At 40.0% G+C, this 18,361-nt stretch overlaps 2 protein-coding genes across 3 annotated transcripts in view; one reads left to right on the top strand and one right to left on the bottom strand.

The window, feature by feature from the left end:
- Positions 1 to 7,500: 7,500 nt before the first annotated feature.
- Positions 7,501 to 18,282, bottom strand: PRPF38B (pre-mRNA processing factor 38B). Its single transcript, XM_019530662.1, has 7 exons — positions 18,078 to 18,282; positions 13,866 to 13,934; positions 13,337 to 13,488; positions 13,192 to 13,252; positions 9,922 to 10,145; positions 9,152 to 9,632; positions 7,501 to 9,121 (listed from the first exon to the last, which is right to left on the bottom strand). The coding sequence occupies exons 1-7, from the start codon at positions 18,186 to 18,188 to the stop codon at positions 8,774 to 8,776; spliced, it is 1,446 nt and encodes a 481-aa protein (XP_019386207.1). The 5' UTR covers positions 18,189 to 18,282; the 3' UTR covers positions 7,501 to 8,773.
- HENMT1 (HEN1 methyltransferase homolog 1) overlaps positions 17,860 to 18,361 on the top strand; it is a 34,749-nt gene continuing 34,247 nt past the window's right edge. For both annotated transcript variants that reach the window (XM_019530664.1, XM_019530663.1), the window contains exon 1: positions 17,860 to 18,107. The gene's annotated coding sequence lies outside the window, so the exon portion shown is untranslated. The remainder of the gene's footprint in view (positions 18,108 to 18,361) is intronic.

Genomic DNA, 18,361 nt, shown 5'->3' with positions numbered 1-18,361 from the left:
ATTTGTGGTGTTAAATAATACTGACCCAGGACAGATCCTTGGGGAACAGTACTTGGGAGGAGGAATACCTCTTCTCAGGCAGACACTGAACCATTGAGGACTACCCATTGAGTGCTATGATCCAACCAGTTATGCATCCACTTTACAATACTTTCATCTAGTCTGGATTTCAAAGCCTTGCTAACATCAAGCTACTTCACACATCCAGCACACCATCCCCATCATTCATTCATCTATTAATCTATATCCCAGCGCTCTTTCCTGCCCAGAACCGGGGGGTAGTGGCGTCAGACTCGATGAACTACTGAGGTTCCTTCCAACCCAAACATCCATGAATCCACAGACCATATAATCTTATAAATTGGATTCAGTAGGCATGACTTGGTGAATCCATATAGGCTATTCCCAATCACCTTGTTCTCTTCCAGCCATTTAGAAATAGGCTGTTCTTCCACTACTCCTGGTTGTTTACCTCCTTTCCCATCTTTGCTGACACCTGCACTTGTCATCCACTGGCTCACTTTATTCATGAAGAAAAGGCATCAAATACTTTGGCCTCGTTAGTAACTCAACTGCCTTCTTCATTCTTTCATGGACCTACACTTTCTTTGGTCTGTTACTTCTAACATACTTCTAGAGTCCTTTTTGAATTGCCTTTTCCAGTGGCATCTCAAATTGTGCCTTTGACTTGCTTCCTGCAGGCCCATGCAATAATATCCTCTTGTACACTTCCCATTCTTGCTTCTGCACCTCCTTAGGTACAGCTAATTCTCCTGGCCACCTTTTCCTGTCAGACTTACCTCTCAGAGTTCCCCAAGTTTAGTAAAATCTGCTTTTTTGAAGTTCAGTTTAAGATTGTCAATCATTTTATGGTTATTGTCACCCAAGTCACCCTCTACTTTCATGTCCTCAAGCAACTCCTTGTCTGTGAGCAGTATGTTAAGAGGTTCACCCCTACTTAGCCTCTCTACCATCTGTACCAAAGTTATTCCCAGTAAGAACACAGACTGCCTGGGCAAAACAGTTGTACTATTCCTGGTACCCAAGCTAGCTTGCATCTCCATACATGACACTAAGGGTGCCAAGGCCTACATTAATCAACATTAACAGTATGTGTCCTCTCTCTACAAGTCTTGTGTCTGTCCCCCCCAACCCCCAATACACACTTTTTCAAAGCACTGGTATAGATCTGCATAACATACTTCCTCTCATTTCCAGTATATTTTCTCATTCAGGAAAACATTCAACTTTAAACACTGGCATCTGAATCAGTACCTCCTGAGCTGGCTGAAAAAGCTGGCAGGTCAATTATTTCAGGGTCTTTACAGACATAAGCTGATACTTCTGCCCAGGTCATATTAGTTTATTTTAAAATATAGACTATAGAAAATAATGGATAAGTCTGTCCATGCCATTCCAACCCTTCTATGATCATAAAACACAACATTTTCATATTCATCCTCTATTTCAGATTGTTGGGATGTCATCCAAAAACAGTATTTAGCCATGTTAGTGGCATTACGATTTACTTGAGTTTGACTACTTTTTCACCTTTGCTATAAAAGATCCGCAAGTCTACATATTTTTTCTGTCTAGGTTACTGTTAATAGGTTACATTATTATTTTTGCTTCAAGAACGTGAGGTCAGCTGAACATCACAAAATACACCACTGAAGACAGCTGTAGGTACATACTCTATTAACACCTGAAGTGGAAGTGAATGCCTTAAGAAGAGTCCTTAATAAAAATCAATTGAATTAAACAGAATCAAAACTTAACTAGCTGTATAAGAATTGCATTTCTTAATTACCTGGTAGAAGCCTGCATTAATTCAAGATTTTTTAACATGAATGAAAGAGCTAATTTTAATTATCATTAAATATTGAGCAGGTGAATAGGTGCAAGACTAACTTTACTAAAATAAATAAATAAATAAATAAATCACAGTAGTAAAAAGAGGATGTATCTACCAATATTCACATAAAGTAACAACATTACAACTACATAGTAAAATTCCATTTTTGCCTTCACTGGATTAGGAAGCAACCCATGGTTCTGGGAAAATTTAATTAAGACAAATTTTATTTTTAATTTAAAGCGATTGTTCAGTAAAATACTATACTTTTTTAAAAAAAAGAACACAAGACATGAGGTCAAATGCTTCTTTTGTCAGTGTGATTCTGAACTTATTTCACCTTTCTGGCTCATGCCTTTCATGTACAAAACATCAAAAATCTCTTCAATTGAGCATAGGTAGTGTTAGCAAGTCAGACGCGGATGTTTACCCAAGACACTTTAACCATCTACTTGAGCTCCCTTTGATAACTGCAGCCTGTACACTGTTTTAAGCATTTATAGCTCTTTACATGCATAACATCAGTTAGTTATAAATTCTTGTATATATTACCAAAATCTCAAATGGAAAAAAGATCCTGTACAATTACAGAAGCCTCATTGTGGACCTGGTGTGATGTGTAGAATACTGCCATGCCTGGTGCAGATCAACAGGGGATTGTTTATTGCTTGAATATAGAGCATCACAATTTTTTCTCATCCCCAAATGCCACTTACAGCATGTTAAGACTCTACTGCACATTTACAATAGCAATTATGCTGCATCTCTGTTAATACCTTGATCGTGTTACCTATAGTCTGGAAAAAATCTGAAAACCATCTTGTTTACAAGTCTTTTGTCATTATAATATTTTATACATAGCTTCTCCTTGTAACAGCAAGTCAGAAATCCCCATAAAGCTAGTCAGCTAAACTACTCTGGAACACAGAGAAATCTGGTAACACCAGAGAAATGCAGTTATGATGAACCTGACATTTGAGAGCAGTAGCTACTGCACATTAGGTGGAACACCACCCAAAGCCAGAAAGCCCCTTGCCATTTATACAACTCTTTAGTTTCATTGTAGTTAATGCCATTAGATTACATTTGTCTTCTTAAAACATGATACAAAGGTTTAAAATATAATTTTAAAAATACTTCATTTCAGATGTCTTTCAGCTTCATGGTACAGTAGCAAGATTGATCAAACAACCTGGTACGAGTTAGACTTATAAAATGTATATATAATCAAAACATCCAGGACACTAGTCTACCTGATGAATCTGCACCTTGCTACTGCTTAATCTATTAATGTCATGAATTAACACAACTGTTTTCATATAGTCAGAAGCTGACATTGAGAGTAATGGATAATACAAATTCCAGCAAGCAGTGCTTTATTCTTTTGAGCATAAAATCTGCTCTGTTGCCTGACTACAGCTAATGGACAACACCCAAGTTCTCTGCATGATCCCATTCATGCCCCACACCAGAAGATTCTGCTCTGACAGTGAAACTCTCTCATAGCAGTATGTACTGGGGTGTCAACTCCTCTCCACTTTCCCAAAACTCTGAACATGAGGTTATGAAAGGGCATGGCATCAGCTCCTTCCATCTCCAGATGAACATCCACAAAACTTATTCTTTGGGTTGAGTTGAGGTAGTCCTTTCTTTAAAGAGGAAACACTGACTTAAATTACCAACAGTCAAGAAATAAGCTAAGTTAGCTAGAACTTGCTGACATCTAAAAGAGATTTTAATTCTGATCCTTAAAACCATGGTGAACTGACGGAGACAGAGGCAGAGGCACATAGTATCAAGAGGGGATTCTTCACGTCCAGCAATCCTTCCAGTATCATACACATACTAGATACTGAGCAATCCTCAAAAGGGAGTCATTTCCCCAGGGTGGTCAACTTTTAGCACTGTTACCTGAGAGTTTCCAACAAATGACAACAAACCACCAGCCTTATTACTACAGGAACCTCTGGCTGCCGAACATCCTGATCCAAGTATTCTGCTAACAATAAGGGCAAAAACACTACACAGCAAGAACCTCTCTGAGTAAGAGCCACTGGTTCAAACTCCTACCGTCTTAGAAATTCTGGCAATGTCAGCTTCTGTAATAGAAGACAAGCTGCAGCAAAAGCAGTCCTCATTGGTGGCTTTGGTTTAGAGAAAAGCTACACAAAAAAGGGCAGAGCTTCATTAACAAGGCCAAACTGCACTTGGAAGTGTCCTATCCAGATCCATGAACCTAAGATCCTAAATCAAAAGTGATATTTTTCATAAATCCAAATGTAATGGCCATATACTAGTTCCAAGGGAAGATACTGGATCCAAAATCCATAAATGATGCACCACCATCTATTACAATAGTAGCTGTAATTACCATATATGAATACAGTGGCGTGTGGGGAAGAACAAAGGAAAGCACATGCTAATCCTTGTATGTAAGCACCCCAAAAAAGTAAGTTTGAATGAATCATGACACCAGCGAACATTTTGCTTCTGCCCTGTAGAACACCCCATGCCTCTCAAAATTGTTTGCCATTCTTGATTTTAAGTGCCAAGGGCTTTGATTTCACCAGTCAGATCTAAGACAAGAGGAAGAATCTGAACATACATCTCCCAGTTCCACTCACAGAGGAAGAGATACCCCACTTTTTAAATGTTGTTCTGTTCTCTAGAAACCGCATCTGAGATAGGCATCACCATGGGCAAGATCAGTGAGGACCAGCCTTCTTGGCAGGTGTGCTACAGATTAAGCCCATGCCCTCCTGGAGTACTACTTGGATCCCCTTCTCCTGCCTGATCTGCTGCTCCGTCTTCTCCGTTATGCTGCCTGCCACAGAGGCTGCTGTGCCACACTGGCTTAGGCTAACTGTCTTTTTAGCTTTTAGTTAAGCATTTTAGAAGTGTTCCACATCCTCATCCTAATGAAGAGCTCCTCTTTACTTTGAGATCCAAGATCTTGTTCTTAAGATGCAAAATTCTATTTTAGGAGTCTTTTTTTTCCACAATAGCTCTTTATAATTAAGAGAAGAGGAAAAAGATAAAGGATACGGAGCCAGTAACAAATTGTTAATCATATTCTAAACTAAAAGGTACGAGCTGCTTCAGCATCTAAGAACATGTTTGAATTCCATGGATGCAGAGTGAAGAATAACAATGTTGAAGTTTGGTTCATGCCATTAAAGGTCCAAGTTTGTGATATTCTGGGTTCTCTATTTACATAAGGTGATTTGGGTACCAGTGGCAGTCTAGCCATAGTAGCTCATTAGCACACACCACACTAGAGCAGCTAGGCTGCTTCCAGTTCCCAAACTAGTGCATCACTGTAGTGCTGTGTAAGCATATCCATTATCCTGTTGGGTTTCACAATGCAAAAAGAAAGCTGCAAGTTTGCCTTTATCCACACATGCAGATGTCAGAACTCATACTACTGGAACAACAGCAGCTCTATAACATGCCTGTCACATTTGCAGGCTACCAAATTATACCTTTTCCCAACACTACTTACATGAAAAAATAATCTTCAGGTAGCACAAAGCAAGTATAAAGTTATGGGAATGGAAATTACAGGTTTCCCTCACTTTATGCTGTACATGCATTCCTGGAAAACAGTGCATAACTTGAATTCACATTCACACTTTACAATGTAACAAACAGAGATACATTCCAAGACCTTGACTGTACTGTCCCCCAGACCCATTTCTACAACTTTTACGAGACAATTTTAGTGCTCCCCAACAGCAGACGAGTGGTGGTGAATGTTAGGCTGTCAGGGCGCTTAGAAGCCATAATGGGGATGGCAGCTACAGAAACACGCATCACAGACAATGAGCAAAGAGCACAGATGCACCCAGAAGACTATATTTTGGTGCACATCACTTGCACAATGCACCACAGAAAGCAGCTGACTGCAGGCTTCTACCACACTGATCAGGTAAGAGTGAATTTACCTTGCATATAATGAATTTTCGGTACAAAAAGGGTATAAGAGAAAATCAGCACATACAGAACCCACATAAAGCAAGGGAAACCTGGGCTCAAAATTTCTATTAATAATTACCAGAAAACTACAAAAGAATGAAAATTTTTTAGTTTGCAGCCTGAGCAGCAGAGGGAATGGCTTGTATTCATTGTTGTTTCTCTCTGAAAGCAGGGGCAGGTGCCTTATAACTGGTGTTTCATAGCTGGCAGTGGTTGCAAGAGATGTAGTTATCCTCTGACAATAAGCATGGTGTTTTCTGTTACAAATTTGCTTTTCACCTTCAGAGATGTCAACCATCAAGTTTAGTGGCTACATGTCAGACAGTACAACAGAATTTTAGCAGGGGTTATGCACTTATTAGGAGCTAAATAGCCATGGCTGAACTGTGTAAGTGGCAATACTTCCACATGTTATTTGACCAGCAACATCGCTATTTTCTCCATTCAGTCTTTTTTTTTTTTTTATACATGTGACCACACAACACTGCAATCTTCCTTCTCCTTATTTTCTAACCCTTCTACTTTTAACATTCACTGTTTGCATCTTAACTAGAGATAAGACTATGAGCACCACAGGGAAGGAGTATATTCATTTACAAAAGTGTAGGATGTTTTCTGTATAACAAGACACAGAGATTTACACGGTTTTATCAAACATAGGCAACAAAAACAGATTTCTTCCCTCCCTAAGTAAAACCAAAGAGGAAAATAATTCTAGGAGGTGTGGACAGACTGACCTATATCTATTAAGTACATGATCCAAGTAATCAATAGAAGCAAGACTGCAAAAGAACTAAGCAAAAGTTAAAAGATTAATATAAATGAAAACAGTTAAACAGTCAAAAAAGTTAGCTAAGAGCCAAAATTAAGCAAAGTCTAAGGAAACTATTACACAAAACTGACTTCACAAGATTAATTTTCTGGTACAAGACATTTCTTTTTTGTTAAATTTGTTGATTTTTAAAGGGAAATAGAAAGCAGAAAGAATTTTTGTACCGCAACAGATAGCTCTCCCTCATGCATACAAATGTCCCTTCTGGCTCTCATCTGAAACTCAATAGCCCACCATTAAAAAAAAACCAAAGCAGAACCCCAAAGAGATTCATAAAGAGGGATCAAATAAGTTTGCTAAAATTAAGTAAAGTTTGTGGGGTGTCCCCCCACATTTTTTTTTGCTTATTTTAAGAAACACAGAAATGAACTAGAAGTATATTTCTCCAAATGATTTTCTTTTACATTAGAATAGAATGATAAATAATGCCCAAATTTCTTTAAGATCAGGGACAACTAGAGCTTGGGGGGGAGGGGCATAACCTAAAGTATGTATTACTAATTAGAAAGTATTAACAGGTAGATGTACGACTTCCTATGGAGAGGACAAGGAAGTTCCTAAACAATATCTTAAGACTTACATTTTACAGAAGCAAAAAAAGCGCACAACCTTCAATTTCTTCCACATACATGTCACTAACACTTACAATTGAGCCACATTTAAACAAGTTTGCACTCTCCATAAATTTTCCTCAAAATTCCAGTTCTCTGTATGCTGCTGTTGCTTCTAAACGTCAATCAGTACAAAATTTCAGTTCACTTAAGAATGAGGTCTAAGAGTCCACACATTTTTTTTTCACCAGCAATAGACAGGAGGGGAAAAGCTGACACCCAGCACAAAGAAGTTAATCCAGTGTTTATTCCAGACTGATGGTTCTCCTTACTCAGTATACAAGTCATCAGAACAAACTACTAAACAGAACTGGACTTTATTTCTCAATAATGCATTCTGGCATTACTTCTACTCTGTTAAGAAAACAAAAACCAAAAAAACCCCAAAAAACAACCACCCAAAAAACCCCCCCACAAAAAAAACCACCCCACAAAAATCATGTTTCCCCCTCTGCAGGAGATGAAATTTTCAGCTCCAATTGCAATCTTATGTAGAAAATATCATTAAATTAAAAAGAGTACACCATCAAGTCATTTCTTAAATGTATTCCATTTATAAAAAATGCTTTGGAAGCTTGAACCTGAAACCCCTCTCAACTAAATTTCCTCTTTCCCCAACTCCCACCCAAAATCTTAACCACTTTCAGTTTAGGGTTATGACAAGTGTGAGATTACTGGACACTTCTTTAAATTTAAGTGGAGAAATGGTGTTGTAAACTTGCATTCTCTTTTCACAACTTTTCGAACAAATAAAATATGCATAGGTGTATATGGTACAGACCTACCAACACTAAACAGTGTCCCCTTGAGGTAGCATTTCTATTACTAAAACACCTCTAAACGCAATCGAAATCCCCACATCAAGAACTGGTACTCCTTTGAAAACCGATTCTCAATGGGACACTGTTGGGGATTAAAACATAATACAGCTTAAAAAGCTTTCCAAGACAGTAGGTACAATGGACACACAAGTTAGTTCTAGATCTGCAGCCCTCACGTACACTGTATGCACATAAATATCTCAGCTATAATACACATTCAAGACCCATCCCTAAGAAGCTTCTGCCATACTATTTTGCAAAGCACTGCCATGCTAGCTTCAGGATATAAACCATAATTCCACACCTACAAAACAAAGTAGAATGAGTGGCAGTTTATTGCCTTATACAAATTTTACTAGCATGGCAACCATGCCAAAGGAATTAAAACATTTTCAGGACATATGTACAGACTGTACATTTCAGAAACATTTGAACAATAAAAATGCAAGAACAATCTTTGCATTATGAATTAAACTAAACAAATGGTTTGAAACCGTCAATGCATTAAATGGGTTTACAAAGGCACTTCCCTACCCAAAATAGGAAATGACAATCTGCAGCCTAGAGGGAGGTTGAAGAAGAGTGCTCAACTACTGCACAATCTCAACTTTAAGAAAAAAAATAAGCAGGATTTATTCAAACATTTATAGGATTCAATGTGATCCACTTATGAAAGAGTTCACACAGTCTCATCTTTGTTTTTAGGTTGCTTTTCTTGGCTCTCTCGTTCTGTACTTTGGCTCCTTCGACGATCATGTTTATCTGAATGGTCCTTGCTATCACTGTGGTCGTGTTTATGGGATCGTTCTTTGCTCCTACTACGCTTTCGGGATCTCTCTTTGCTGGGACTGTGGTCTCGTTTTCTGGATTTTTCAACACTATCTGTTCTTCCTCTGCTTCCACTTCTACTTCGTTTATTTGATTTCTCTTTACTTTCATTTTTATGTTTGCTTGATTTCTCTTTGCTCCTGCTTCTACTGTGCTTACCTGTATTCTTACTTCTACTCCTACTTCTATGCTTTCTCTCCCTGCTTCGACTTCTACTATGCTTTCTCTCTTTTTTGGAATCTCTCTTGTCTTCCCTGTGCTTTTTTTCATCTTTGTCATCCTTGTGCCTTTTCTCTTCTACTTCACCCTTACTCCTCCTTTCTTTTGACCGTTCTCGAGATCGATCTCTCTCCTTGTCCCTCTCGGTACCCTTTTCCTTATCATAGTCTCGATCTTTCTTCCTGCTTCGTTCATTCTCTTTCTCCCGCTCTCTGTCCCTGTCTCTTCTATCTCCCTTTCTATCACGGCTTCGACTACGGCTTCTGTGCCTCTCCCTGCTTCTGCTTCGCCTCCTTTCTATTGGACGATCAGCACTTCGAGATCTGCGTCTTTCTTTCTCCCTCTCTTTGGCTTCCCGTTCTAGTCTCTGCCGTTCTCTCTCTCTTTCTAACTCTCTATCAAAACTAGATGATCCGTGGCTTTCACGATGACGACTTCTGCTTCTGGATCTTCTGGGGGACCTTCTGGGGCTCAGAGACCTTCTCGGAGACCTTCAAAAATAAAGGATTTACAAAGTTGAAAAAGTTTTACAATGAATCATTGTGATTTTTATCATGTTTTATAATACTTCACATTCCACATCCTGGCCTCAATTGCTAGCCATGTATTTATTTCAATATAATTTAATTATTTTAGCCATTAGTACAAACAACTGTTTTGATTTGATGCATAGGACCATTTCCTATCCCAGCAAAATGCAAGGAACTTTATTCCTGGTACCATAAGTTGTAAAGCATTAAATATTGGACTTTTAAAATTTAAAAACAGTATGTGTATAACCTTGAACGTCTACGTTCTGTGTGTCGATCTATTTCTTCCATTCCTTCTTTGCCATCCTTCTTGATTTTTCTAGGTCTGCTTTTAATCTGTTGATCAATGGCTTTCTGGACTGGCACAGGAATTCTTGGAAACAACGTGGAAAACCATTCAAGCTTAGTAAGAAAGGAACGTAGCATCTCCCCAATGGTCATAACGCAACCCCCACCTGCCTTCACATCCAGGTCCTACAAAACACACAAAAAAAAAATCCTGACTGTCAAAAAGAGTTCTTTACTCATTTAAAAACAAATGCTGTTATATTTACTGCCACCTTGAAGTCTCAATTATGAAAGTTTACTTGCTTTCTGGTTTAATATTTTTCTGAGAAAAATTTCAACCTCTATATGGCTTTGGATTTGGCGTAGGTGTTACAAACAGGGAATAGGTCTTAATACATATGCATGCAGGAGCATACTAATCCTGCAGCCATCTGTATTTAAACGATTGTCAATGAACAGATTAATATGGAATCCCCTTACAAGTAAGAAACAAGATCGTACTGTAAATTGCCACAACATTAAAAATTTATTTTTCCTAAAACTACATTAACTACCTCATTTTGTGGATGCGTGACCTTATATAATCATACCCAACCCTGTGGCCTTTTCATATAAGAACATCATCGCCTATCTAAAAATGATCATAGAAAAAGTTCTAGTACGAAATGGCATCCTAACAAAATTGGAAGCAATAGCAAACCAACTGCCATGAAGCAGTGAGGTTTCTAATTTAGAAACATGTAAAAAAATAAATAAATGAACAAATAATTGGAAACGCATAATCCATGATGACCATTGTCTCTGAAAAGGGTCATTACCGCATGAAGGCCTTCTTGCTATGCCCTCTCACAGCTCAGGACATGTTAGTCAGCTATTGTCAGTCCCAAACCTACAGTGCAAGCACACAAGGAAAGTGAGATTTGTTATCTACAAAGGAAGAGAAAATCTAAATGTAAAACTGCTTGCACTCACACACATTTAAGTGTTCAGATATACAGTATTTCCAAATATAATCGCTGAACAGAGATCTAAAGAAGAAAAAATAAATTAACTTTAATGTAATACTTGGTGAGTATGTACAATTAAACAGAACAGACAATAGAAACATTCAGAAAAAGAATAACTGTAAATGGAAAGAAGTTCTCTTTCACAGGAGAGAATGACAATGCTGAATTGTTTCAACATACTAGATTTATGGACTGGAGAAAAAACCGAATAGGACAAAATTATTTTTATCCTGTGTTTACTTAATTTTTAAATAAGTTTGACCAAGAGCGGCCAGAAATTCCATCTGAATAAGCAGTAACCACGTTCTCCAACATAAAGGAGCCCAGGGGAGGCAGGTGAGTTTATTACTGACTCAAACTTCCCCTAATTTTTTTTTTTTGGAGAAACAGGAAACATGAATATATAATAAATAATGTATTAGGTCAAGAATTGTGCAGTGTGTAGTATGTATAAACTAAACCAGAGCCTTGAAAAGTGCAGCTACCAATTAAGATGCGCAAGTCAAGTCATGTTCTGATTCAACTTGTCCTTATGAAGGAAAAAGCTTGTAAGGCACCTTAAAGGCCCACCACCATCCCCATCAAAAGATAAAACAACACGTTATAGAGGGTGATGTCTATACGTGCCTCTACAGTATCGTTACTGCGTCATGCCGGTGGTGCACGGTTATTTTTAGCTGCTACGTCGCCATAGTGATGTGCTACAGCAAGGGAGTGCATCACTATGGCAACATAGCTGCAGCATCAGTTTGTGTCTGACGCTATATCGTCATAGTGCATTGCTACGGTGACATAGCGTCTTGTGTAGATACACCCAATTGTTAGTGCTTATAACCCAGAGGTAAAATAGCACGTGGATAGATTCGTCTCATTTAAATTACACCTCATCTGGATTCTTAATTAAGGAATATTTTGATTCTATTACAAATGTACAATTAATACATGTTTACCTGGATTAATACATGTCTCCCTTGTACAGTGTTTTTGCTGCTTAGAATGAAAGTAGCTGCAGTAAAATAAATATACTGTGTTGTAGTCATATATATGCATCATTAGCACTGCATTATTGTTAAGACTATCTGGGCCTTACTTCTAAATATAAAACTTAACATTTCTCATTAAAAAAAAAGATCTTGATGTCAGAGAGCAAGACAGAGTCTCTTTCCTGGCCTATTCTTAAAGCTTACTAACAGTTTAAGATGCACCCTGACCAAGTCTTACATAATTTCACAAATTATCTCAACCCTACAAACATGCTGCATATACTCCTACTTAACTTCTCCAGCTTGTAAATCCCATAATGCTTTTTAAAGCTCCTATCCTAACATACAACAGAGTCTTGTTGAAGGTGTTCAGAAATAAACACTGAACCTTTTCTTTTTATTACTCCAATGATGATAAAAAACCAAAAGAACATCTGGGTGGGAGGTACCATCTACTAAGTAACTAAGATGCTTCCTTCTCATCTGGTAAGTCTAGCCTCCAATGACTTGGAAACTTGGAGGTTAGTAAATCAGAGAAATGAGTCTGTTTGAAAACAAATTAAAATCTTCTTATTAAAAGCTCATGTTCCATCCTCTCCTACCCCAACAAGTGTTCGTTAAAACCCACACCACTTTCTAACATGTATTGGATGCTTGCAGACGTTAAAACACCCAAAAACCCAGGGCTTTAAACTTAGCATGCTCCCACACCGAGTCCAGCACATGCCCAGAAGAGGCATCGTGTTAGGTGGATCCAGCTCATCCAACAGCTGTACAGATCAGGTGTTTTAGTGCAACTTTTTTTGTGCTTTTATGTAATAGCCAATTGACTCAGCTTTGAAAAGTGCCAAAAAACCCTGCTGAAGCATCTGATCTATACAAAGCCAGGCTGAAGTAATGCACTGCTTCTTTTGATAAAATGTGCATGTAGTTTTATTGTGTTTTGGGTTTGTTTTATTTAAATAATTTTTATAAACAGCCATCACGTTTTATACTATTCTTACTCCTAGCCACTGGAGAATTCTGCCAGTTTGAGACAAGGAACAGATTCAATTCTTACATCAGATCCATTCACTCCTCACTCACAGATATGAAAGCAATTAAAACTGAAGGGGGAAAAAACAGAAAAAAAAAAATCACAATGCTACAATGTTCAAACCATAGGAAAGGCTAAACTTTTAATCTAAAGAAGTAACATGAAAAGAAACAAAAGAAAACACTTTATTACCCTCGCTGACATACCTCTTCATCATCAAGAAAGGATTCAAACCAGTCCCATAAATCTGTAGGTGGCTGTGTGTACCTTGAAGTAAAAACAAACCATATAAATTTTATATAATTTTTTTTTGCACTTAGTTAGTTAAAAGTTAACTACATTTTTACCCACCTGATATACATAAATCCAAGAGCCCTAATGTACGGAGAGTCTGTGTGAGTTATAAGGCCCATCACTTGCTTACGGGTAAGTTTCAGAGTAAATAATTTGTAGAGCAGGCAAAAGGCTGTAGACACTATTCCTCCAGTTCCAACACCTCGTACCTTTAGCAAAAGAAAGAAAATATCAGATGTTTGGCATGGGACGTTACCAAGATATTACTTCAGCTGGCAACAGGAAAAGCTAACAAACATAAAAATGACAAGTCTCATTCTATGAACTGAAATAGAAAAACCCTCCCAACCCCTTCAGAACAACCACCATCCAGAGGAGTACTTCTTGCCTCCACAACTCCGCATCATTAGAAGCGAGGGAGGTGTTTCTCAATCCTTTGTAAAATTTAAAACGTCTAGAGTCTGAGCCAAAATTAAGTTTTCACTATAGCTAAAATTGAAATTTTTACCTGCATTTACACTGTGCAACTCTACAGGTGAATAGTTATAAGACAGAAAAATTTAAGAAGGCACGTACTTCTACTTACCCCTCCGCACATCCCTGTCTGGCCTGCTGTTTTTCTGCTCCCTTTCTCCCATGGTTCAACATGAGTAACCTAAGAGTGAAAAAAAAATATATAATCAATATAATGCATAGCTTTTAAAATATGTCAAAGTTACTTGAAGCAATCAAGTCTGCAAATACCATTTCCCAGAGGGGATAGATTCACTGTAGGGATCAGAAAATGGAAGACAAATTCCCCACTGGTCTTACTTTTATCTAATGCTTGAGCAAAAGTTTATAGCCAAAATTAAATTCTTGATTGAAAATACATACATAAAACATGCCAAAATTAAATGAAGTCAACCATTTTATCCAACATCACAAATGGTTATGTTCATTTTTTCATTAAACTTATTTCTAAAATGCAAACTTGTCTTCAATATCAATAATATGGAAACAAATGTCTAACCTGCTTTATCAGATACATCTACCATATTACATCATATAAAGGAGTTCAGAAATAGCATGTATACCATACAGAATTAACTGCATTGAAAACATACCAGATTATTCCTACTGGCATGCCTTCTCCCTTAAACATGTAGGCAGAGGAAAATGGTTATTCATTTAGTTCAGGGGTGGGCAAAGAACAGCCCGTGGGATGTATCTGGCCTGCCAACAGATTCTATACAGCCTGCAGGTGCATGGCAGCACTGTGGCAGGCCCTGGACAAATTGTGCTTGGGCCCCAGCCTCTGCTGGCACCTCAGGGAACACTGAGCAGAAACAGCCCCACCCACCTGCCTGACCCTGTGCAGCGCCAGCCAGGGCCTGAGCACAGCTTGCCCAGGGTAAGCCATGGAGCACCAGGCAACAGGACTGCTTCTGCATAGCATACCCCAAGGTGCCAGCAGAAGCTAGAGCTTGAGCCCAAGCATGGCTCGTTCAGCCTCTGCTCAGCTGTAGGGAACATGTGCACATGTGTGGCCCTCAACAATTCACCAAAATTGGTTCACAGATTTCATAGACATTAGGGCTGCAAGGGACCTCAGAAGATCATCAAGTCAAGCCCCCTGCCCCAAGGCCAGAAAGTCAGCTAGGGTCAAAGGATCCCAGAAAGATAAGCAGCTAAATGTTTCTTAAGAAAGTCAAGAGCAGGTGCTTGCACTACCTCTGGAGGGAGTCTATTCCAGGCCTTGGAGCCTCAGGCAGTAAAGAAGTTTTTCCTTATGTCCAGCCTAAAACAGTCTTGGAGGAATTTGTGATAATTGGACCTTGTCATCCCTTGGGGTGTTCTGGTGAACAGGTGTTCCCCCAGATCCTGATGTACTTATAGGCTGCCACCAGGTCAAACCCTGAGCGTGCCCTTTTCCAGGCTGAAGAGTCCCATGGCTGTCAGCCTATCTTCATAAGACCTATTTCTCTTGCCCTCTGATCATGCATGTGGCTCTCCTCTGAACTTCCTCAAGCTTCTCCACATCCTTCTTGAATTGTGGAGCCCAGAATTGGATGCAGTACTGCAGGTGCGGCATCACCAAGGCCGAGTACAGCAGGAGGATGACATCCTGAGATTTACTTGAGAAGCGTCTATGGATGCAAGCCAGAGTTTGGTTTACTTTACCAGCTGCGACATCGCATTGATGGCTCATGTTCACCTTGTGGTCAGTCATGACCCCCAAGTCTCTTCTGGCCATAGCGCTAGCAAACATAGCACTGCCAAGCCTATAAGCATGCTGTGGGTCCCCTCCCCACCCCAGGTGGAGTACCTTGCATCTGTTGGTATTGAATGTCACCAGGTTTGTATCTGCTCACTTTTTCAGCCTATCCAAGTCAGCCTGGATCACCAGCCTATCCTCAGGTGTGGACCCTCTACCCCAAAGTATAGGTGTTATTGGAAAATGTGGCCAGTCCACTTCTGACACCAGTACCCACATTGTTGATAAAAGACATTAAAGAAAACAGGTCCAAGGATAGCACCTTGGGGGACACCACTGGTCACAGAGTGCCACGATGATTGCTTCTGTCACCTACCACTGGTTAAGTGGCTCTCCAGTCCAAATAACTGTATACCCGTAATTTAGTTCTTTGACTAACAATGGCAACGCTCAATCTTGATAATATAATAGTCTCCATCCCAAAAATAGACAGTGGCCCAATACAGTAAATACTGCAAATAGATGCGTGAAAGAAACCCTAGCATGAAACACCTATAGTTTAAGACCCCAATCCTATGGAAGATTTGTGTGTAAACTCAATTTGATGCCATTTCTCAAAGTGTATACGTACCTTAAAAAAACAAAACAAAACAAACAAACAAAAAACACAACACACATCACTGAAGCATAAGCAGCTAAAAAGACAAGGGTAAGGGAAGTAGCAGCCCCATTTTACAGACTGAGGACTGAAGCATAGAGATTAGATGATGGATTTTCAAAAAAAATTGTTCAGGCATCTGAATCAAGACCATATTTTCAGTAGTGATCACACCCAGCACACAAGTTCAGTTTCCAAGAACACGGCTTTTAAAAGATCTGCTCATATATTTCAGTGCTTAAATGGGAGAAGGACAGCCCTCGATGGTAAGCTATTACTCTTATGAAAATTATACCTGTAAGTTCACTTGTCCAAACTTTATACAGGAAACTAGCATTAGAACAGGAAACCTTCTAAACCCCAATCTAATGCCTTCAATATAAAACCACCCTCTCTCACACCCATTCCACATGCACTTGGTAGAGTAAGAATTTGCCTACTTTCCAGTGTCACTCAATTAGGACCAGTCTATTAAAAGACCACATGAACAAATATTTTTTAAGAATAAAGTGCTGTATTTCTATTTGTCAACTTAATCTACTAGACATTTTCATTTAAATTAAGTGTATGAGAATTAAAGATATAAACAAATACTTTTTCCACAAGAACAGTCAAAATAAAATTTGATTAAGAACACATTTATCATATTTGTTACCTGAACAGCTGGGCACAAATAGCAAAATGTTTCAGAATGCATCTGAAAAATAAGCATAATGAAACACCTCCCTGGACAAGTATACTGCCTATATCTATTCAGACATATACTTCTCAACCTTAGTGAGGACAAAAATAAAAAAGGCAAAAAAAAAGTTTGCTGCTTTTCATTCTCACAGTTTCAACACAGCTCCAAGTGAGGTGGAAAGCCACTATTTCTTATTTAAACATCAGCAGGATTGTTTATGGAATTCCAACCAACAATTCCTTTAATATTTCATAGAATGTAATGAGTGACACGCACAACTGAGGTCACAATTTGGCCTCCAGAGTCTGTTACTGAAGACCATGTATGAGAATGAAGCAAGTTGTCTGGACTCTCTGAAGCCAGGCTGAATTAACAGAGGAGGAAAACGATGCCTTCTTTTTATCAGCAATCTAAATGCCCCTGATACCAAAGCCACCAGGGCACAGATGTGGAAAACCAAAGCCATTATTACGGAAGTACTAGGCTCTTTGGTAATTCACTGTAAGCAAGTCTTACCCCTAAAGAACATTTAAACAATACAAGAGGGCAACAGGACTGACTTGGTGACATAATACAGTTAAGTATAATGGACACACTGAGATCAGTGCCTCCATACCTCCCTGCACATAACTGATGGAAAACAGTAGCCGCAACCATCCGCATTTAGTTTCTATTTTTTCAGGGCAGCGCAACGAAGTGTGATGACAACTCAGGGTGCGCAGCCCTGTCCCTGAGCTTGCCTTGATGGAAACATGGTTGCAAAACTGACTGGGTTTTGCTAAGAAAGCAAGAACCACAACCAGTGACCCTAAGGAACTCAGCTCTGCCCCACCCAGCACACCCAGATCCCTACCAATAATAAACCTGATCTCCGGTCTGACCCAGAACAAGCTCATGCACAAACCCTCTCTGGGAGATGGTCACCCCCGGCACCTCCTGCCCCCTCCCCCACTTCCAGGTGGGGGCTGTTCGGGCCCGGAGGGAGGGGGCTCCGGGCCCGGACCTTTGGCGCCGCTTCCGCGGATGCGCTTGGCCATCTCCGCTCCCCACCGCGTGCCGACCCCTCACGCCGCAGCCTCGTGCAAGGGACCTTGAGCGGCCATTTCCTGCTCCCGCCACCTCCCAGGCCTGCTCCCGGCCACAGCGAGCCGGCTGCTCCCTACCCGTCGGGGATCAGGCGAGGAAGCGGGGAGCGGCTCCCACCCCACCGCTCCGAGGTAAGGCGCGCGGCAGGGCCCAGGCCGCAGCTCGCGGGCCTCACCTTGAAGTAGATCTCGTCGACCACCTCGTGGTAGGTCTTGAGCTCGTAGAGCTGCACCTTGAAGTAGGGCGAGGAGAGGATGTTGGTGAGGATCATGGGGTTCAGGTTCATGGTCTTCTCGTTGCCCCACAGCGGCAGCACATTGCCCTGCTTGCCCGAGGCCGCCGGCTTGGGGCCCCCGCTCTGTAGCGGCTGCTGCCCTGGTGGGGCGGAGCCCGCCTGGTACTGGGCCGCCTGCTGCTGCTGGCAGTTGCCGGCACCCACGGCGGGGCTGTTGTTAGCCA

The sequence above is a fragment of the Crocodylus porosus genome, unplaced genomic scaffold, assembly GCF_001723895.1.
Source record: "Crocodylus porosus isolate Cpor-Errol unplaced genomic scaffold, CroPor_comp1, whole genome shotgun sequence".
Taxonomy (NCBI): Eukaryota; Metazoa; Chordata; order Crocodylia; family Crocodylidae; genus Crocodylus; species Crocodylus porosus.
Note: the sequence above shows the minus strand (reverse complement) of the source record. Positions and strands in the feature narration are given on the sequence as shown.

What these genes read in the sequence shown, in the direction of transcription:
- PRPF38B (XM_019530662.1), bottom strand. Translation starts at nt 18,188, where the DNA reads ATGAACCTGAACCCCATGATCCTCACCAACATCCTCTCCTCGCCCTAC. An exon ending in TCGACGAGATCTACTTCAAG is followed by an intron (nt 13,935 to 18,077) that starts GTGAGGCCCGCG and finishes TTTCACTCTTAG; the next exon opens with GTTACTCATGTTGAACCATG. An exon ending in ACAAGAGAGATTCCAAAAAA is followed by an intron (nt 9,122 to 9,151) that starts GAGAGAAAGCAT and finishes AGTCGAAGCAGG; the next exon opens with GAGAGAAAGCATAGAAGTAG.